The sequence below is a fragment of the Microcaecilia unicolor genome, chromosome 4 (assembly GCF_901765095.1).
Source record: "Microcaecilia unicolor chromosome 4, aMicUni1.1, whole genome shotgun sequence".
Classification (NCBI taxonomy): Eukaryota; Metazoa; Chordata; class Amphibia; order Gymnophiona; family Siphonopidae; genus Microcaecilia; species Microcaecilia unicolor.
In genome coordinates this window covers 181679921-181702820 of record NC_044034.1, presented here as the reverse complement: position 1 = coordinate 181702820, position 22900 = coordinate 181679921, and the positions used below count along the sequence as shown (strand labels likewise).

The 22900-nt window shown below is 42.4% G+C and overlaps 1 protein-coding gene across 1 annotated transcript in view; it reads left to right on the top strand.

Annotated features, from left to right (window-relative positions):
• Positions 1–22900, top strand: part of TUB (TUB bipartite transcription factor) — a 193205-nt gene that overhangs the window by 64480 nt on the left and 105825 nt on the right. The window contains exons 5-6 of the mRNA XM_030202442.1: positions 6013–6177; positions 21869–21990. Coding sequence (XP_030058302.1) covers positions 6013–6177; positions 21869–21990 — 287 coding nt within the window. The remainder of the gene's footprint in view (positions 1–6012; positions 6178–21868; positions 21991–22900) is intronic.

Sequence of the window (22900 nt, the reverse complement as noted above, 5' to 3'; positions counted from 1 at the left end):
AAAAAGGGTCCAAAAAAGTGACCCAAAATCACGGTCAAAACGCCTTTTTTTTCGATTATCAGCTAAAGACGCCCATCTCTCCTCGGCCGATAACCACGCCCCAGTTCCGCCTCCACCATGCCTCCGACACGCCCCCGTCAACTTTATTCGTTTCCGCGATGGTCTGCAGTTGGAAACGCCCAAAATCGGCTTTCGATTATACCAATTTGGGCGCCTTTGTGAGATAAACGTCTATCTCCCGATTTAGGTCGCACTATAGGCGTTTTTCTCTTTCGAAAATAAGCTGGATAGCCTACAAACTACCTCAACAATCCACACAGTTATTACAGTTCACTTCTATCCTACCTAACACCTTCCGTCTATCTTCCCTTACCTAACCTTCAAACATCAATAATTGTACCTATTATCATGAAATGATTCTGTAGGTCTTCCCTTACCTAATCTTCAAACATTAAGCACTGTACCTGTTATCATGAAATGATTATGTCATAACCATACTCTGTAAGCCACATTGAGCCTGCAAATAGGTGGGAAAATGTGGGATACAAATGCAATAAATAAATACATTTACAAAAGGAGCAATATCTAAATTATACAGATACTTAAAACAGCACAGCAAAAATAAGAATTATTATCTAAACTCGACCAAAAAGATACGTTTTCAGCATTTTGCAGAATGTCAGATAATTCCATTCCAAACAAATTATCAATGGGAGACAATTCCATTCAGGAATTATAATAACCGAAAAAATTGAGTTAATCTTCAAAAACTTACGTTTCTAAAAAAATGAAGGACAGAGAATAAGCAGATTCCTTGAATGAGATAAGTGACCAAATAGTGAACTGGAGATCATATGTATTAATAAATGTGATGTAAATAATTTAAAACAACAATCAAAATGCCTTAAACAATATCCTTTTGGCCACCGGAAGCCAATGTAGTTGAGCCATAAATCATATACTGGTGAACTTGCAAAATTAGCCTCAAAGCAGTTTTCTGGATAAGTTAAAGTTTTTTTTAAAGGTATTTACTGCTTAGCCCTAAATAGAATATATTGCAACAATCCAGATGCGGCACTATCAACATCTGGACTAAGATGCTTCTTGATTATAGTGCCTATTTTAATCTTTTTCTATTAAAAAAAAGGCAGAATACTAGTACAAGTGGCATGGAATGCACATACATCTGGGCATGACCACTTCATTGCTACAGCTGTAATTTACACACATACATATGTGCTCTGCCCAAACTCATTGGCAAAGTACGTACCATGAAAGTATGATGTGCACGTTTCTGCTAGTAAGTGTTCTATAAGAGGTCATTTATGCATGTAAATAACTAAAATACCTCATTTTACACGTATTCATTCCACCTAAACCTAGGTAGCTGTCAGGTTCTCAGGTTCAGAGCCCGCGGGGCCGGGCTCTGGAGCAAACGTGAGCCCTTGGGCTGCTGACGAAGAGCGACAGCAGCAGGCAAAACCCACCAACCAACACTGGGTAAGCACACCGGCAGGGACTGCAGGCACTGCCCAGCGAACCGGAACACATGGACTGGAATCCCCGGACTGGAGGACACAGAACTGGAACACTGGACTGCAATCCCCCAGACTGGAACACTCGATTGGAATCCCCCGGACTGGAGGACACAGGACTGGAACACCGGACTGGAGCACACCGGACTGGTCCACACAGCTTCACCTGCACTTAGCTACTAAGCCCCCCAGGAGTTGAGCTCCTAGGTTCGAGTAGCCGACAGGACTTACTGGATACCGGATGACATAGGGACCAGGTCTGGAAACAGAAGTGCTCCTAAACCTAAACTGATCTACGTGCTCCCAATCCTTAAACCAGCAGGAGTGTTCCTAACAGTAAACTGACAAAAGGACTTCCTAAGCCCTATACTAAACAGGAGCTCCTAAGCCCTGCTCAAGAAATGGACTTCCTAAGCCCTAAACTAAACAGAGCAGGGAACTAAATACAAAGCTAACACAGGTGCTACTAAGCACCAAGCTACAAGCAGAGCTTTACACTAATAAGCTAAACACAAAACTAACCAGCTACCTAAGCACTGCTCTAGCAAGCTAGATACAACTAACAAGGTGCTTCCTAAGCACTACTCTGGCAAGCTACCAGAAGAGCTCCTAGCACTAAAAGGGAAGACAGGGGAGGCACAAGGAAAAAGCAGGGAAGCTAACACATAAGCCAAAAGTGATTCTAAATCACCAAACACCAACAGCAAAGACTGCAATGCTCCTAATAGCACAAACACCAGAAGTAATTCTAACAGCAAACTCTGCAGTGTTCCTAACAACACCAAACCCTGAAGTACTTCTATCAGCAACAGAGCTTCCAAAGCCCTACACACAGCAATGCTTCCAAAACCAAGAAGGAAAAGCAGGAAAGCTAAACACACAAACACCAGTGCACACTGCACTAACACTAACCTGGACCTTAGCAAAAGCAAGCAGGGAAACTAGACACAAAGTCAGAAGTGCACACTGCACCACCCTACCTAAAGCAAACACCACCGTTGCAAAGGCTCTGAAGGAAACAACACCACTTCCTTATCAAGGCCCTCCCTGATGATGTCACACTCCCTAGACCTAGGCAAAAGCACACTGACTCAGAGAGGCCCAACCCACACCAATGCAAACCGTGAAGCACTTGAAGCTAGTACACCCAAAGACAGGTAGAGCTAACTCAGTCCACCCACACAGCTGTGGTAAAATGAAACAATTAACCCCATGCTGCTGGAAGCTGCCAGCACAGAGAGACAGAGCCAGCTCAGACAGGACAGACAAAAGAAACAGAAGCCAGCTAAGAAGCTGACCCCCAGGAAAGAGGTAAGTTTGAGAGGGGTTCTGACCCCAATCATAACAGTAGCTCATTATAGAATTACCCTCAAGTGTAAGGAAGTAGGAAATAGGTGGAGAATGGCTGGCTTATAGGCATGTATAGTGCCTTGCACTTAATGCACAGTAAGTTACCATGTGCTGTCACTGCTGCAGATAGCGTGGCTGCACTTACTGTCAAGTGCTCAGTAATGGGTGAGTCGGGAGCTTTGTGCAAATGTTGCACCATTTTGAATTTATATTACATAGTTAAATATTGATTTGCAATAACAAAAACTAGTGATTATTATATTTCTGGCCAATATTCACCCTACAGTGGTCAGTAATTTTTAAACGCTGACCACTTTAGGGATTTTATACCCTAATATTCAGTGCCAGGCCATCTCTGGATACTGGTGTTGAATATTTGGGGACTGGGTGGCTGCCGCCCCTTACCAGGGTTCTGGGTAACTACCTGTTAACTTTATCCATGGTTAATGGACTGAAAATTACCACTAACTGGGTAACTCCTGGTAACGCCTAGATTCCGCCTCCAAACCACCCTGGTACTAACCGGATAGTGCAGAGGCAATATGAGTAGATAATCAGCAGCACTAGCTGGTTGTTCAGTTAACCAGGTAAGAGCCACTCCTATCTGATTAACTTAGCTGAATATCAACTCTCTTTGTCTCTGCTATTTCTCCATCCATGAAAGACAGCCTTGCTTAGTGTTTCTTGTCTATTCCTCTTTGGGAAATGACCTTCTAGTGTGCCTTGTATGTTTCCAGTTAAGTACTAAAGTACATAAGTATTGTCAAACCGGGACAGACCAAATGTCCATCAAGCCCAGCATCCTGTTTCCAACAGTGGCCAATCCAGGTCACAAATACCTGGCAAGATCCCAAGAAAGTGCAAAACATTTTATGCTGCTTACCCCAGAACTAAGCAGTGGAATTTTCCCAAGTCCATTTTAATAATGGTCTATGGACTTTTCCTTTAGGAAGCCGTCCAAACCTTTTTTAAGGTCCTGCAGTGCCTGCTAGAGGCTGCTAATGCTGTGGTACAAAGTTCAAGTTTTAAAACTAGTAGCAAAAGAGCATGGAGATTAGTTGATAAAGTTTGCTTTTTTACATTTTTATTCTGCCTATCACTAACCTACAATTCCTCCTTTAAACCCCAATCTTGAAGTTCCCAAAGCACAAAGCAAAATAGTGTTCACTTACCAGAGAAATGTCCTCTTCTCTCAGAACTTCTCAGAAAGAAAGTTCAGTGGGACCTTTCCTCTTTATATATTTTTGAATTTAAGGGGACTTTTTCAAAACAGGCTCTTTCAAGCTAACTCAGTAATCAAGTTACCTTTAATAACCTATGCAAATATTCTTCTTCCTCACACCTTAATTAACACCTGTTTGAGGTCAGTGGCAGTGCTACCTCTCCAGCATCTAAAGAACAGAAAATAACTGTCTTTTAGAACAAGATTTGAGCCTTCCCTCTATCTTTTAAAGTTGTACACTATGGAAACTAGTTAATAATGCTTGCTTCTCTCTCTCTCTCTCCCCCCCCCCCCCCCCCCCCCAATACTAAACTAGGACCTGCAGTGCCTGCTAGAGGCTCTCTGTTAATGCTGTGGTACAAAGTTCAAGTTTTAAAACGAGGGGGGGAAAGAGCATGGAGATTAGTTGATAACGTTTGCTTCTTTATATTTTTATTCTGCCTATCACTAACCTACAATTCCTCCTTTAAACCTCAATCTTTAAGTTCCCAAAGCACAAAGCAAAATAGTGTTCACTTATGAGAGAAATGTCCTCTTCTCTCAGAACTTCTCAGAAATACAACAGTGAACCTTGGAGCTATCTGAGCTTCCTTAAACTGCTTCAGGTGAAACTCTTCATCCACCCCCCCTAGTATCAGAAATGCAGAACATCTTTGCTCCTTTTTTTAGAACTGTGAGCTTCTGCAGCATCCATAGCCAAACCAACTCAGGTGCCAAAGTAGCTTGATTTGAGGACTGATGCCCTGCATTCATGTTTATAAACCTGTTTTTTTTCTCTTCTAGTGATATGGTATGAGTGTGTATGTACCTTTTTTCTTTTTAAACTGAATTTAATTCTTTGGTAGGTTATATATTACACTCTGGACCTGACATCCTTATTCTTCTCCCTAAGGACCAGGTATTCATCAGCAATTATCCAGAAAGGACCAGCTCCTACTCAGATAAATGCCATTCACTGGGGCCAGGCACTGATTTTCAGTGGTATTGGGAACAGTAGAACAGGGGAAACCTCTACAATGAATTGACTCGGTGCACAAAAAGTAGAGGCTGACCACAGACTAGACCAACTCGGGAGATAATGTTGATGAAAATACTTTATTGATTGTTCAAGGGGCCTGACACAGTCCATGTTTCGACGCCCAAGGGTGTCTGCCTCAGGGGTCACAAAAGGTATTCACGGAGCACATATGTAAAACGGATTTGTAAACAGGGGTGAACTCTATAAAATTCAAATCAAGTTTTCTGCACACATCAAATCAGAGTAGAGCAAAGTCCCTGGGTAGGCAAAATAGGTTCAGAGTCAACAAATAAGCAGACATCCATCCTCAAAAGTTCTGCAGATAATAAAACACCCAGCACTCTCAGAGAACAGTGGTATTGCCCAGACAATGCTACACATCACTGACCGCTCAAGGGCTATCTGGGTACCACCGGAGCAGTCCAGGTGCAGAGCTAAATTTTGTCTAGGTACCACTGATATTCAGCACTGGTATCTGGATAAGTAGCCGGTACATGGATAAATAGTTGTCCTGACACACCTGGATACTCAGTGCTGGTAACCAGTTACAACCTGGTGCTGAATTTCCAGGTATAACTTTAAATACTGCAATTGGCATTTTAAACCAGCTCTAATTTTGGAGTTTAAAAATTGGGGAGGGGGAAGGGGGGTAGGTTTTTTTTTTGTGATTGCCCAATTTATTTTTCACCTGTGTTGTTATGGGGGTGGCTTGTTTTTCTTTTTCAGTATTCATATTATGCTCCCATTTATGACTTATACAAGAGTGTCCTTCAGTAATAGTAATTTCAAGTTTCATTTATTATCCAAAATAAAGTTGAATTATTTTCAAGGTTATTGATATCTTCTTATTCCCAGAGTATTAATGGCATTATTTTGTGGTTTGACAGGAATTGATGGCCCAGCTGCTTTCCAGGATGAAGTTCATGAAGTAGGGAGTCAGGTTCAGATTTTAACTGTTGGGCAGTCAAGCCAAGAGGAGGATGATGGGGATACATTGCCTAATACCCAACAACAAAACAAACAGGACATTCGAGTAACCATGCAGAAAAAGGGTAGGTACATGGGAATTTTCACAACCTAAATGATTAAACTTGAATCTGGTTTTCTACTGGAGGAAGGACTGTGCAGTTCTGTGGAAAAATATTTCTTTAAGTATGTGGGCTTGACAAAAAGTCAGTCCTGGAAATTCCACAGAAGCAGCACAGCTAGAGCTGTGGTTCCCAATGTTTTCAACCTCAAGACCTGGGCAGGATTAACCCTTTGGTGGGCCCTAGGCAAAGAAGTGCATCCACCCTCTTTGAAATATAAATCTATTTTATAACTAGCACAAATACTACCCCTTCCCTCATTCTTCTGATGATAAAGGAGGAAGTAGTAGTTAAGAAATATGCTCACCAACTCCTACTCCTGTCTTGTAAGCAATTCACAGGGATTAGGAAGAACGGGGAAAAAAATCTAACCCATCCCCTCTCATCCCCATGGGAATGTAACCCATCCCCACCTGTCCCCGCAAGAATTTAGCCCATCCTTACCTATCCTTACCACAAGTAATCTCCTCCATCCCAGATCCCGGCCCACCCAGCCTTTGCTGTGCCACAGTCACCTTGACCCCCCCCCCCCCCCCAAGAAAGCCAGATTCTACAAGCAGTAAAAATTCAAGTAAAAGTAACATAAATCATTTACTTCTGTACTCTGCTAAGATAGCAAATGTACAGATTAGCAAGAGCCAAAGCAGTCCAAAACAAGTAAAGTCAGAAACATCACAGTTTATACTTAATTGTTCAGTTGCCCTTAGGATTCACCTTTGGATTTAAAAAGCAAAACCATGAGCATGTAAGGACTGGATAAATGAGTTAAAGCAAAGTTTAAAGCAAATGCCCTTAATATGTAATACTTGGTAGCAATATTGAAACAGTGTTTTTTGGACAGATTCCTGAAGGAAAAGTCCATTGAACATTATTAATTTTTTTTTTTTTTTTTTTTTGGGGGGGGGGGGGGGCTTGCCAGGTTCTTGAAGCCTGGATTGGCTGCTGTCGGAGACAGGATGCTGGGCTTGATGCACCCTTGGTCTTTTCCCAGTATGGTGGTGCTTATGTGCTTATTCACATAGCAAGCAGCCTGAGACAACAGATTTATTTTCCACTGAACATAATTAACTTTGTATAAATTTGGCAGCTAATACTGTGCTGAACAGGACAATGTTGGCACATTTAGACAGACACTGGACAGAACTTCTGCATGAGGGAAACCCTTCCCTCATTATTCAATACCTCTCTGTGAAATAGTAGTAATAAAAAAGGCAAGTGCATTTTTATTTTCAAAATTTGTTTGATTGATTATAGTCAAAAAGTCAAGGATGCATATTACACATGACAAATACCATTTCTACTTCTCTTCTCTCGTCTATTCCTAATATGTTCGACAAATGCAAAGCTACACATATCTTGTCTACGCTCCAAATTCCTAATACATAGAAAACTATGCTGAATCTACAGTTATCACCTCAACCTTGCCTCTATGACTGTCATCTTGCAACATCAACTGTCCCACCCCCTTCCCCCCTTCCCTACTAAATCCCAAACTATTTGTTCCCTCCCTTGCAAGTGCATTTTTATAATATACCACTGCAATCCACAAAACGAAAGGAGCAAATTCCCACATGCTATCTTTTTCTTTTAATGTAGGCACAGGAAATAAAAAGATTTTAAATGCTCCCAGGTTTCAACCTAATTCATTTTTAATGTAGGATATTATTGTAATAAATAAATAGATAGAAAGTCTGAATGTCAAGCACCTATTCTCATAACATGATATCTGTTTTAGTGGCCCATTACTAAGAGAAAAAAATGTCTGTATGACTATAACAGTGTTAGGGTGCCCCTTTTAACTGCTCCTCCAAATGACACACTGATTACAAGTTATTCCATTATTATACTTCCTCTGTGTACATCCTTATGCTACACAAGTTGGTATATTTGAAAATGTAAGTGAGATTAAATAAAAATGCTACTAACAATAAAGAACAACATGGATGCAGCAGCTCATAGGTTTGTTTGCTTTGTTTTGAGTGTGCAGTGATGACGGCTGTGCAAGGAAGGGGAAACAGAGACTTCCCTAACTGTCTTCAACTCCCTCCATCCCTTCCTCCCACCCTCACACACACACACACACACCCCATCCATCCACCTCTCCTTCAGCCATGGATGTCCTCCCCACACATGCCTCAAATCACCCTGGTGGTCTAGTGGCTTGCTTCAGGGCAGGAAAGATCCCCATGCTTTCCTGTCTGCTGCCGCTGATCCTTTCACCACCATCACTTGTTTAAAATGGCCGCCGAGACAAGGCTGCCGCTTGATGTCTCGGTAGCCATTTTAAACAAAAGGCGGCGGTGAAAGAATCAGCAGCAGCGGACAGGAAAGTGTGGGGATCTTTCTTGCCCCGAAGCAAGCCACTAGACCACCAAGGTGATCTGAGGTATGGAGGGAAAGCAAAGCTCTGTTTTAGTTCCATGGGAACCCTGCAGGACCCGGGTCCATCCCCGCGGAATCCCCATGGACCTTGGTCCATCCCCACAGGATCCCTGCTGGATTCCAGTGATATCTGTGGGAATCCCACTATCCCTGTTCCTGTGCAGCTCTCTAGTCTGAGGGCAGTGATGGCTCTTGTCTTGGCTCTTGTCTCCCCCCTCTAACTCTTCTTTCTGCCAGCAGCCAACTTACCAAGGCAAAAATCTATCTAGGGAACCACTGAATTAGCACATGTGGAAAGGCTCCTCCTAAACATTTCCCTAGGCACCTGCCTAGTTTGCCCATGCCTTAATCCTGCCCTGCTCAAGGCAATCTATATTTTCAAATATGTTGTTAGGCACACCATCTTTTGCATAGCAGACAGTGTTGACATGAAGATTTGGGAGAGGACTCATATGGTGAAAAGAAAGCTAAAAAAAAAAAAAAGCATTGAAAATCCAACCAGAGGCTGAAAGGACTTAAAGGAAGTGGTTAGATTCTAGGAATCTGTGATTTCTTTCTCCAAAGCACTACCCCAGAAAGACAACTTTGATAGGATTATCACCTACAAAGCACCTCAACATCCAAATGAGCTTCAGAATAATATAAAAAGCTATTGATAGTTATTATTGTGCTGGATGGCCCAGGAGTTGATATTCAGTGGTAGGTAACTAGACAGTGCTGCTGAATATTGACTTTGACCACTGTGGCATGCTGGGGCAGTCATGGTGGAGCCAGTAGTTATGGGGGCACTGGTGATATTCAGTGCTACTGCCCACAAAACTGTCATGTAGTCATGTAGGACTGTAGAAAAGGAGGTCAAAACTTTTCTTGGTTAGCTGTGTTGGTATGGCTGCAGTGCACTGCAGACAGGTGGACCCAGGTCCATACCTCCTCCTACCAGTTATACTTCTGGTGGAAACTGTGAGCCCTCCAAAACTCACCATAAACCCACTGTACTCACATATAGGTGCCCCCTTCACCCATAAGGGCTATTGTAGTGGTGTACATTAGATGGTGGGTTTTAGGGGGCTCAGCATACAAGATAAGGGAGCAATGGTGAGATGTATACCTGGGAGCATTTGTCAAAATAAGACAGGCAAAAAAGAAGTAATACAAAGAACAAGTTGACTCAGATTTTAAAGATTCAAAAAAACTATACATATGTATCAACAACCTACTGGACACCAAACCACTGACCCCCCCTCCCCCCCAAGCAAACAAATTTGTCCAGATACTTCGAAGAGAAGATCATCAACTTACGGAAGTCTACCTCTGGACGATATATACCTTGAAAACTTTATAGACAAACTCGACTACCCCCCCAGATGAATCCCCAGCAGATAGGACATGGTCAACTTTCACCCAACTCACAAATGAAACAGTAGCACAAGCGTTAAGAAAATTCTCCACACCTTACTGCATGCTAGACACACGTCCCAATTACATCATGAAAGCAGCTTCTAGCAGTTTCATAGACCAACTCATATCCCAGCTGAACTTTATGTTTTGGGAAAGTCGATTCCCAACAGATAAGGGCAACATACTGCTCACACCAATCCCAAAGGATAACAAAAAAAAAACTTAAAGACATCTCGAACTACAGTCCAGTAGCATCCATACCATTAATGACCAAAATAATGGAAGGCTTAGCAGCCAACCAACTCACCAACTACATCAACAAATTTGCGATAATACATGACTCTCAATAAGGATTTTGGACCCACCATAGCACAAAAACAGGGCTGATTACACTATTGGCCAAATTCAAACAGGAAATCTCAAAATGCAGAAACATCCTCCTACTCTGGTTTGATATGTCCAGCGTATTCAACATGGTTGACCACTGAATCCTACAATGAGTACTTGATAAATTCGGAATCAGAGGGAAGGCACTTACACGGTTCAAGGGCTTCTTGTCCACCAGATCCTATCAAGTGAAGTCAAATTTGGTAATATCCCCCCCCCCCCACGGATAGCGGCATGCGGAGTCCTCCAGGGTTCACCGCTCTCGCCAATATTATTTAAGCTAAGGAAGGTCACCCTTGCCCAAATTCTATCCAAACAAGGCTTCAACCCCTTCATTTACACTGATGATGTGTCAATCTTTATTGCTTTCAAAAACAAATTATCCAAAATTACATCCAGAATCACAAACAGCATAAATATCATGGAATCCTGGACATCAGTCTTCAAACTGAAATTGAACAGGGAAAAAACATACTGCCTGATTCTCACATCACCACTTAATACCAAACACTCTACAACCATCAATGCCGCAGAATTATCCCTCCCAATAGCAGACAAACTGAAAATCCTAGGTGTTACCATTGATTGCAACCTATCCTTCGACAATCATGCTGCAGACACTACAAAGAAAATATTCAACATCATGCAGAAACTGAAACATATAAAAAAACTATTTTCAAGAGATGTATTCAGCTCCCTTATACAGACTATGGTCTTTGCCCATGCCGATTACTGAAACAGAATCTACGCAGGATGTAAGGAATAAACCCTACAGAAATTACAAACAGCACAAAATACAGCAGCTAGACTCATTTTTGGAAAAACCTGATTCAATAGCATGAGACCTGTACTCCGAAAACTACTCTGGCTACCTTTCAAAGCACGCATATCCTTCAAGATCTGTTCACTAGCCTACAGAATCATCTTCGGCCTCTGTCGGGCTATATGACCAGCCTAATAGATCTACCAATCCACAATGCAACCAAAAGTGCAAGATCATACCTTAACCTCCACTTCCCAAGATGCCAAGGCCTAAAATACAAATCCACATATACAATCAGCTTCCAATATGTCTGCACCAAAATCTGGAAAACACTACCGAAAAACGGAAAATTTATAAATTACCTAACATTCCGAAAACACTTGAAAGCCCATTTATTCAGAGAATTCCTTTCCAATGACCCAACGTAACCAAATAGAACACTGGACACTATCACAATCACAGACAAAACTGAACTAAGTTTGTATCACCTCAAACAGCTCTAACATATGCAACTTGACATGACTCCTACAAGATAACTGTAAATTTCATGAATCTATATAACCTGTAAACTCTGTACATAAATATATCTGTAAGGCACATTGAACCTACGAAGAAGCTGGAAAATGTGAGGTACAGATGCAGAAATAAATAAATAAATAAATAAATATTAGAAGTCCATTGCAGTGCCCCATTGCTCTCCTGGGATGTCTGTGTGGCCAGTCTACTAAGAATGCTGGCTCCTTCTACATCCCAAAGGCTTGATTTTGTGCTTTTTTCACTTGGACATTTTTTTTTTAGAATGGGCCAAAAGATAAATGCACAGAGCACAAAAACATCTAGCAAATAGCCATTTTTGAAAAAAAAAAAAAAAAAGATAGATGTGAGAGGGGACCAGTGCACTACTAATGCTGGCTCCTCCCACAACCAAATGGCTTGGATTTGGCCATTTTTGAGATGGCCGTCCTCGGTTTCCATTATAGGCGAAAATTAGACTCTGGAATGTGTAATTAGACTCTGGAATTCGTTTCCGGAGAACGTGGTACGGGCGGTTAGCTTGACGGAGTTTAAAAAGGGGTTAGATAGATTCCTAAAGGACAAGTCCATAGACCGCTATTAAATGGACTTGGAAAAATTCCGCATTTTTAGGTATAACTTGTCTGGAATGTTTTTACGTTTGGGGAGCGTGCCAGGTGCCCTTGACCTGGATTGGCCACTGTCGGTGACAGGATGCTGGGCTAGATGGACCTTTGGTCTTTCCCAGTATGGCACTACTTATGTACTTATGTACTTATGTACTTTTTCTGTTTTGAAAATGGCTATATTCCTCACTTGAATTTTGGACTTTTTTAGCAAAATGTCCAAAGTTGGATTTAGACGACATATCAAAAATACCCCTCCACATAACTATGTAAGCCTAAGTGCTTTGAAAATATGCCTCCATGTCTGTCAAAAAGCCCCTAAACATACCTTCCCCTTACTCTCTCAATGAGCATGCTTGTGCATAGCACCTTATATAGCAAACCAGCCATGCACATAAATGCAAAGAGGGCCCTCTCTCATCTGTTACCCATACTCCCCATTTCCTCCCCCCCCCCCCCACACACACACAAGGGGAACCCCCCAGTCCCCCACCTCTCATACACACACATCATAAGATCTTCGATATCTGGCCTGAAAAAGTGTTCTCTCTGATGTGCCAACTTATGAAGGTTATTCCTATTGTTAATGTCTGTCAACCACAGACAGTACCTGTACTTTTAGTCCTGGTTCCTGAAAATAGGCAACCATCCAGCTCATTTTCGAAAGAGAAGGGCGCCCATCTTCCGACACAAATCGGGAGATGGGTGGTTTTCTCTCAGGGCCGGCCAAAACGGCATAATCGAAAGCCGATTTTGGCTGGCCTCAACTGCTTTCCGTCACAGGGGGTGTGTCGACAGTGTACCGAAGGCGGGACGGGGGCATGGTTAAGAGATGGCCGTCCTCAGCCGATAATGGAAAAAAGAAGGGTGTCCCTGACGAGCATTTGGCCATCTTTACTTGGTCCCTTTTTGTTCACGACCAAGCCTCGAAAATGTGCCCGAACCTACCAGATGACCACTGAAGGGAATCAGGGATGACCTCCCCTTACTCCCCCAGTGGTCACCAACCCCCTCTCACCCAAAAAAGCTAATTAAAAAACATTTTTTCCAGTCTCTATGCCAGCCTCAAATGTCATACCCAGCTCCATCACAGCAGTATGCAGGTCCCTGGAGCAGTTTTTAGTGGGTACTGCAGTACACTTCAGGCAGGCAGACCCAGGCCCATCCCCCCTACCTGTTACACTTGTGGTGGTAAATGGGAGCCCTCCAAAACCCACCTGAAACCCACTGTACCCACATCTAGGTGCCCCCCCCTTCACCCTTTAAGGGCTATGGTAGTGTTGTACAGTTGTGGGTAGTGGGTTATGGGGGGGAGTTGGGGGGCTCAGCACCCAAGGTAAGGGAGCTATGCACCTGGGAGCAATTTGTGAAGTCCACTGCAGTGTCCCCTAGGGTGCCCGATTGGTGTCCTGGCATGTGAGAGGGGACCAGTGCACTACTAATGCTGGCTCCTCCCACAACCAAATGGCTTGGATTTGGCCATTTTTGAGATGGCCGTCCTCGGTTTCCATTATAGGCGAAAACTGAGGCCGGCCATCTCTAAGGTCAACCTAAATGTTGAGATTTGGCCGTCCCCAACTGTATTATTGAAACGAAAGATAGCCGCCCATCTTGTTTTGATAATGCGGGTTGCTCCGCCCTTTCGCGGTGCCGTCCTTAGAGATGGGTGCCTCCATTCGATTATGCCCCTCCACACTACTTTGCATCAGCATTTTCTTTTAGCTCTTTTAGCCTACTACATCACTTTTGAGAATGTCAGTACTTGTCATAGGATGTGCTTCTGTATTAATACTTTAATTGGCTGAAACTGTGACCACCAACTTCTGAAGATTTCTTTCCAATACACGTGTGGTCACTTGAAATTTGTGTGATTTTTTTGTCTATGGAGGAAAAAGCCTCTGCTTGTTTGTGGTCTAGTTTGGACTTCTGTATGACTTATAGACTCTTTCTTCATCGGCTAAAAAACCTCCCGTTATGAGCAATATTTGCATGTATATTCGGCAGATAATGTAATTAATTGTGCTAACTTATGGCACTTAACTTGTAGCACTTATCTTAATTGCATTCCTGATGGGTCCCGTTTCGCCTACTTTAACTTCTGGCTTACTCAAGGGAATTGAAGTGCATGTGCCTTTTGTACCTGAAGACAATCAATCAAAATTTCACTGTAGCGAAAAGCTAACCTCCTGTGAGATATGCTTCTAACCAACTTTGACTTATTTCATTAATTGATATTCATCAATATAACTTGATTGAATAATTAGAATGTAATTTAGAAAAGAATATTTAACCATCTGTATGCTTGCCCGACCCAGATTGAATCATTGCTTTTACTATAGAATTTTGATTTTACTACGGTACTTTCTCTTGCTTACCCAGGATCAGCTTTCTTAATTCTTTACTGGTGCAATGTTTGTATTTAAGCCAATGGGTTCCAATGCTCATAGCTTGAAAATCCATTGCTGTTCTAATTGGAATTTTGATTTTACTACGGTACTTTCTCTTGCTTACCCAGGATCAGCTTTCTTAATTCTTTACTGGTGCAATGTTTGTATTTAAGCCAATGGGTTCCAATGCTCATAGCTTGAAAATCCATTGCTGTTCTAATTGGAAGAGACGTTTTGCTCTGTCACCTCCCATGATATTCACATTGACTTGGTCTATAACAAAACAGCGGAACTGAATAAATTCTTGCATCACCAGGTTTCAAGTGGGATCCCCATTAGTGGCACACTGCAGGTTAACGAAACATGAATTTATTCAGTTCCGCTGTTTTGTTATAGACCAAGTCAATGTGAATATCATACATGCAAAACGTCACTTCCAATTAGAACAGTGATGGATTTTCAAGCTACGAACATTGGAGCCCATTGGCTTAAATACAAACATGCAATGGGCTGTATTTCTTTAAAACTTTTTGACACTACAAGGTGGGTGGTGACATCAGGAATTAATGAGCATCCACTTTAAAAGGTGGGCCCATGATCAAACAATGCTGACATCGGACCAGCAAAGAATTAAGAAAGCTGATCCTGGGTAAGCAAGAGAAAGTTCCACAGTAAAATCAAAATTCTGTATTAAAAGCAACGATTCAATCTGGGTCAGGCAAGCATACAGATGGTTAAAATATTCTTTTCTAAATTACATTCTAGTTATTCAATCAAGTTATATTGATGAATATCAATTAATGAAATAAGTCAAAGTTGATTAGAAGCATATCTCACAGGAGGTCTACCACCCCCCCCCCCCCCCCTGGATCCGGGTCGGACTGTTGTTGAGAGTCCTCGGAGACTCATTGCACCCGGGTGGGGAGAGACGCCGGATCATCCTGAGGAGGAAGGAGCGCCACATGGTCTACCACACACCAGACCGCGAACCTCCTAAGGGAACCCGCCTGGGCACAGCCTTCCAACACGGGAGACCCGCTCGAGCGCAGCCCCCCAGCTCGTGGACCCACGAGAGAGACCCCTTCTTTTTTCAATCTACACCTCTTCCCTGGGCTCCTTGATCTCATCCCATGGTTTCCAATATCATCTTTATGCTGACGACACCCAGATTTATCTCTCCACACCAGACATCACTGTGGAAACCCAGGACAAAGTATTTGCCTGCTTATCCGACATTGATGCCTGGATGTCCAACCGCCACCTGAAACTGAACATGGCCAACACAGAGCTTATTGTCTTCCCACCCAAACCCACTTCTCCTCTCCCTCCACTCTCCATCTCAGTTGATAACATCCTTCCCGTCTCATCTGCCCGCAACCTCGGAGTCATCTTCGACTCCTCCCTCTCCTCTGCACATATCCAGCAGATAGCCAAGACCTGTCACTTCTTCCTTTATAACATCAGCAAAATTCGCCCTTTCCTCTCTGAGCACACCACCCGAACTCTCATCCACTCTCTCATTACCTCTCGCCTTGACTACTGCAACCTACTCCTCACTGGCCTCCCACTTAGCCATCTATCCCCCCTTCAATCCGTTCAGAACTCTGCTGCACGTCTTATCTTCCGCCTGGACCGATATACTCATATCACCCCTTTCCTCAAGTCACTTCACTGGCTTCCGATCAGGTACCGCATACAGTTTAAGCTTCTCCTACTAACCTACAAATGCACTCAATCTGCAGCCCCTCCTTACCTCTCTACCCTCATCTCCCCTTACGTTCCAACCCGTAACCTCCGCTCTCAAGACAAATCACTCCTTTCAGTACCCTTCTCCACCACCGCCAACTCCAGGCTCCGCCCTTCCTGCCTCACCTCACCCCATGCTTGGAATAAACTCCCTGAGCCCATACGCCAGGCCCCCTCCCTGCCCATCTTCAAATCCTTGCTCAAAGCCCACCTCTTCAATGTCGCCTTCGGCACCTAACCACTATACCTCTATTCAGGAAATCTAGACTGCCCCAACTTGACATTTCGTCCTTTAGATTGTAAGCTCCTTTGAGCAGGGACTGTCCTTCTTTGTTAAACTGTACAGCGCTGCGTAACCCTAGTAGCGCTCTAGAAATGTTAAGTAGTAGTAGTAGGAGGAGGAGGTTAGCTTTTCGCTACAGTGAAATTTTGTTTGATTGTCTTCAGGTACAAAAGGCACATGCACTTCAATTCCCTTGAGAAAGCCAGAAGTTAAAGCAGGCGAAACGGGACCAGTCAGAAACGCAATTAAGATAAGTGCTACAAGTTAAGTGCCATAAGTTAGCACAATTAATTACATTATCTGCTGAATATACATGCAAATATTGCTCACAACTGGAGGTTTTTTAGCCGATGAAGAGTCTATAAGTCATACAGAAGTCCAAACTAGACCACAAACAAGCAGAGGCTTTTTCCTCCATAGACAAAAAAATCTAGTATCATAATCACACAAATTTCAAGTGACCACACGTGTATTGGGAAGAAGTCTTTATTAATAGCCTGAAATGGGAGGAACTTACAGAGCACTGGTTCTCAACTAGTGCAGGCAGAATGAGGGTGATTTTATATAGTTATTTTTGCACATATGTAGTGACATATGCATGTAAATGGCCTCTTCTAAAATACTGACCAGTGTAAAAGTATTGTATGTGCCATGACATGATGGTGTGTACTGTGCCAGTAGGAGTGTACAGGGGTGGAGTTTGGGTTGAATGAAGTTGGTGAAGTCTGCAAGTGCACATGTAGATTATAAAATATGCTAACATACATACATTTTTGAATAATCTAGATGTGGACATTTACATCTGCTGGAGAGGAGGTGTAAGTGTTCCTGCCTATAAGTTATGTGCAATTTCTGCTATTTTATAAAGATACACAGCTGCGTATTCATTATGTGCATCCTGAAAACCACTGCTGTAGAGAATGCTATAAATAAGGAAGAGGAGAAATCTTGTCTCACCAAACTCATAGGCCCTGATCTCAATACAGCGCTCCTTAAGAAGAAGTATATTAACTTAATTTTGTCCACCCATACATTGCAGCATTACATGTTAGAGTTTCGTTGTTTCAGTTGCTTATTGCACATTTTGAGATCTTTGTTCTTTAATAGATAGTGATTTCACAGCAATGAAAATTTAACAGATGCCTTATAAAGCTCTCATAAATCAAAATTAATTGGCAGAAGTGGCTAAGCCTGGCTCACCAAAACACACACCTACATCCACCCACACACCTATTTTGGTAGTTGAGTAAACTACAGGAAAGGCTTTGCATTGTAAAGGAGAGCTAAGTACTGTATCCACTTGCATGCTTGGCAACTAATCATTTTCTCTAGAGAATAATCTGGCCTTTTGCTTTTAGCACTGTTGACATAACAACTTCCTAATCATGGAAGAAGCTGAACATCTTTCAGTAAGAGCAAACATCAGATGAAATGCTGAGGCAATTAATTAGTGTCACTTTAAGCAAATCACATTGGGTAGCATAGGTGGGCTTGCCTTGGTACATAGAAACAGTGTAAATGGCAACAGACCATTAGGGATCATTAGGGAACATTGGCTGAGTAAAAAGAGGTTTGAATTAATATTCTATTAGCTTTGCAATGCTGTCTAAATATGGATGAACTTAGAAAACATTAGGAGGTAAATATTCAAAAGCATTTGTACAGTCAGTGGTGTCTGAATCTACAGCCCTTGCATGGGTAATCTTGGACATATAAATAATTATGCAGCCAAAGTTGTCCATCCAAAGGGAGGCAAGATTTGGGGAATTCTAGGGCAGTGCCACTTTGACTTACTATCTAATTTTGTACCTGAGGCAATGGAGGGTTAAGTGGCTTGCCCAAGATCACAAGGAGCAGCAGTGGGAATTGAACTGGCCACCTCTGGATACCAAGGCTGGTGCTCTAACCATTAGGCCACTCCTCCACTCCCAAAACATTGCACACTTTATTAAAAGGCCCTCCTTAGGTGTGGTTATGTTGTGGTAGAAACTAAATGGACAATGTTGCTGAATACACGCATGATTTGAAAACATCTAAGTTAGACATTTCAAATTATTCATTCACCACATAATTGAATATTGACTTCTAGAAGTATAGTAAATGCTTCTGATCTTAGTATCTTTTTCTTTTCCTTATGACATAAAAATCATTTGCACCTACAACATGTTAATCTTAGTCTTCATTTATTGACCATGCGCATTTATCTTTTGAATAGTTTTTCAGATATTGAACAATTTCTGTTAATGAAATAGTTGATGTTTTTCAAATTGTAGATCATTTTATTCCAAAAGCCACTTCAGTCTCTATAATTCTTTTTATTTAACCTGTCAGCTTCTTTCTATTGGCTCCTTTGGACTTACAGCTTCATTGGAAATGGCCTCTGTTGCTATGAGCCCTAATTTTTTTCATTTTTTTATAGCCCTCTTTAGACTTAGCACAGCTATTTCAGTGACAATCCTTTGTGAGGACTAATAATCATAACTCCTTCAACATGGATTCAAACTCTGAGTGAGGACTGAGACTCCCTCCTTGCAGGACCTCAGTGAACACTGATTCAAGGGCTGGTTTTAGACATAGTGGGGCCCAAGGTAGAAATTAAAGAGGGGGCCCCTGATCCTGCACCCCCCCCCCCCCCCCCAATCTTCTCACCTGCATTGCTATTATGCAGTCCGGGAATCTCTTCCCCACCATAGTCTGTCTCCCTCCATTCCCCTCACCTTGTGATCTTCTTTAAAATTTCTGTTTCCCTTCTCAGAGGGGCCCTGGTACAGCAGCCATCCTCACAAGCTGCCTCTGGCTGTTCTGAAGCATTCTTTCTTTGGCGCGGCCCAATCCATCCAGACGGAAACAGTAAAATGGCATCAGAGTGGGGCAGATAATGGCAGAGAGGAAAAGCATCGGGGCAGCTGCCGCTGGGGTCCCTCTGAGAAGGGAAATTTATTTATTTATTTGTTGCATTTTTATCCCACGTTTTCCCACCTATATGCAGGCTCAATGTGGCTTACAATGTTCCGTTATGGCATTCGCCGTTCCAGAGTAAGAGTTACAGTTGGTGTTACATAAGAGTAGGATGGAATAGTAGAGGTACGTAAAAAGCCATTGAAAGAATCAGTCAGAGTTTAAGGTAAAGTGGTGGTGTGTTATGGTTTCGATTATTAATCATTGTGGTATGCCTTACTGAAGAGATAGGTCTTCAGAGATTTGCGAAAGTTAGTTAGTTCATAGGTAGTTTTTAAGTGACGTGGTAGTGCATTCCATAATTGCGTGCCCATGTGGGAAAAGCTGGATGCATGTGTTAATTTGTACTTTAGACCTTTACAGCTGGGGAAGTGCAGATTGAGGAATGTGTGGGCTGATCTTTTAGCATTCCTGGGTGGCAAGTCGACAAGGTGTATCATGTAGGCCGGGGCGTCACCGTGAATGACTTTATGGACTATAGTGCAGATCTTAAATGCGATGCGTTCTTTAAATTTATTTATTTTTTCATTTTTGTTACATTTGTACCCCGCGCTTTCCCACTCATGGCAGGCTCAATGTGGCTTACATATTGTATACAGGTACTTATTTGTACCTGGGGCAATGGAGGGTTAAGTGACTTGCCCAGAGTCACAAGGAGCTGCCTGTGCCTGAAGTGGGAATCAAACTCAGTTCCTCAGGACCAAAGTCCACCACCCTAATCACTAGGCCACTCCTCCAGTGTAGCTTTTCTCTTAGGGGTTTTGCACTTTCGTATTTTGTTTTTCCAAATATGAGTCTGTCTGCGGTATTCTGGGCTGTTTGTAGTTTCTTGATTATTTGCTCTTTACAGCCCGCATAGAGTGCATTGCAGTAGTCTAGGTGACTCAGTACCATTGATTGTAGTAGGTTGCAAAAAATGGCCCTTGGAAAGAAAGGTTTTACCATTTTAAGTTTCCACATTGAGTGGAACATTTTCTTGGTTGTAATCTTCGCATGACTTTCAAGTGTAAGATTTCGATCGATTGTAACTATAAGACATTGTAAGTATAAGACATTGTGTTTTTTCTGCATTAAGTTTCAGTTGGAATGCATCCGCCCATGAGTGCATGGTTTGGAAGCTTTGGTTGATGTTATTGGTGATTTCCTTTAGATCCTGTTTGAACGGGATGTAGATCATGACGTCATCTGCGTATATGTATGGGTTGAGGTTTTGATTGAATAGTAACTTGGCCAAGGGTGTCATCATTAGGTTGAAGAGTGTTGGTGAGAGGGGAGAGCCTTGAGGTACTCCACATTCTGGTCTCCATGGGGCTGATGTAGTCGAGTTAGATGTCACTTGGTATGATCTTGCGGTCAGGAAGCCTCTGAACCAACTAAGAACATTACCTCCAACTCCGAAGTATTCTAGGATGTGTAGTAATATTCCATAGTTGACCATGTCGAAAGCACTGGACATGTCGAATTGTAAGAGAAGTATGTTGTTACCAGTTGCAATTGCTTGTTTAAATTTGGTCAAGAGAGTTACTAGAACTGTCTCGGTGCTGTGGTTAGATCGGTATCCTGATTAGGAGTCGTGGAGAATTGAAAACTTATTTAAGTAGTTCATGAGTTGCATGGTAACCATACTTTCCGTTAGTTTGGTTGTCAACGGGATTGATGCTACTGGGCGATAATTGGTTAAGTCATTCGTATTTTTCTTTGCATTTTAAATTTTTAAAGAAGATTGGGAAGGGAGGAGCAGACGAACTGTGGAGGGAAGAAGGGAAAGAGATGCCTGGATCGCGGGGACCCTTGGAGCTGTGGGGCCCAGGGCAGCTGTCCTGTTTGCCCCTCCCCCCACCAACACTGGCCCTGAATGACTCTACAGCATCCCCAGCCTTTGCTAACTTGGGAAACAGAAGCCTGATTCAGAAATTAAGTAAGTAGCCCTCTGCTCAAGAATGTGCTGCACTTGTCATTAAGCCATCAAGCCAGCCCACTCTCGATGATTCTATGGTTAAGCACACAAGGCCCTTTCGAACAAATGGTACTTGTCTGAATAATTTTATCTTTTTTTCCCTTTATTATTTTAAAAAATAGTTTGATCTTTTCTAAAGAAGAGGAAACTGTACAAATGGAGGAGCTAGCTCTACACCTTCATCCTAGTCCATAAAAGACCAAATATTTTAAAAGGTACAGTGGATTAATTATTTTCTAATGCATTCTTTTACAGGCATTTCTAGCAGCATGAATTTTGATGAAGAGGAAGACGAGGAAGATGAAGATAGCTCGAGTTCTTCTCAATTAAATAGTAATACTCGGCCTGGATCTGCAGCAAGTAAGAAATCGAATAAGGTGAGAAGCTGTGGGGGGGGGGGGGGGGGGGGGGGAGGTGATATAGTAGCAGATGGTTGTTCAACTAAAGAGACGCTGCCCTGACCTAGATGTCCCCATTGCATCCTCAGCATGCTATGCATAACAACATAAGAGTAGCCATACCGGGTCAGACCAATGGTACATCTAGCCCAGTATCCTGTTTTCAAAACAGTGGCCAAGCCAGGTCACAAGTACCCGGCAGAAATGCAAATCATGGCAACATTCCATACTACAAATCCCAGGGCAAGCAGTTGCTTCCCATGTCTGTCTCAATAGCAGACTATGGACTTTTCCTCCAGGAATTTGTCCAAACCTTTTTTAAACCCAGATACGCTAACAGCTGTTACTATCTCCTCTGGAAAACAATTCCAGAGTTTAAGTATTTGTTGAGTGAAAAAATATTTCCTTCTATTTGTTTTAAAAGTATTTCTATGTAACTTCCTTGAGTGTCCCCTAGTCTTTGTACTTTTGGAACGAGTAAAAAATTAATTTACTTCTACTCGTTCTTTACCACTCAGGATTTTGTCGATCTCAATCATATCTCCCCTCATACATCTCGTTTCCAAGCTGAAGAGCCCTAACCTCTTTTGCCTAGTGGTTAGTGGAGTGGACTTTGATCCTGGGGAGCTGAGTTCAATTCCCACTGCAGCTCCTTGTGACTCTGGGCAAGTCACTTAACTCTCCATTGCCCCTGGTACAAAATAAGTACCTGAATATACTATGTAAACCGCTTTGAATGTAGTTGCAAAAACCACGGAAAAGCGATATATCAAGTCCTAATTCCCTTTCCACCCTTTATCATTTTAGTTGCTCTTCTTTGAACCTTTTCTAATTCCGCTATATCTTTTTTGAGATATGGTGACCAGAACTGAACACAGTACTCAAGGTG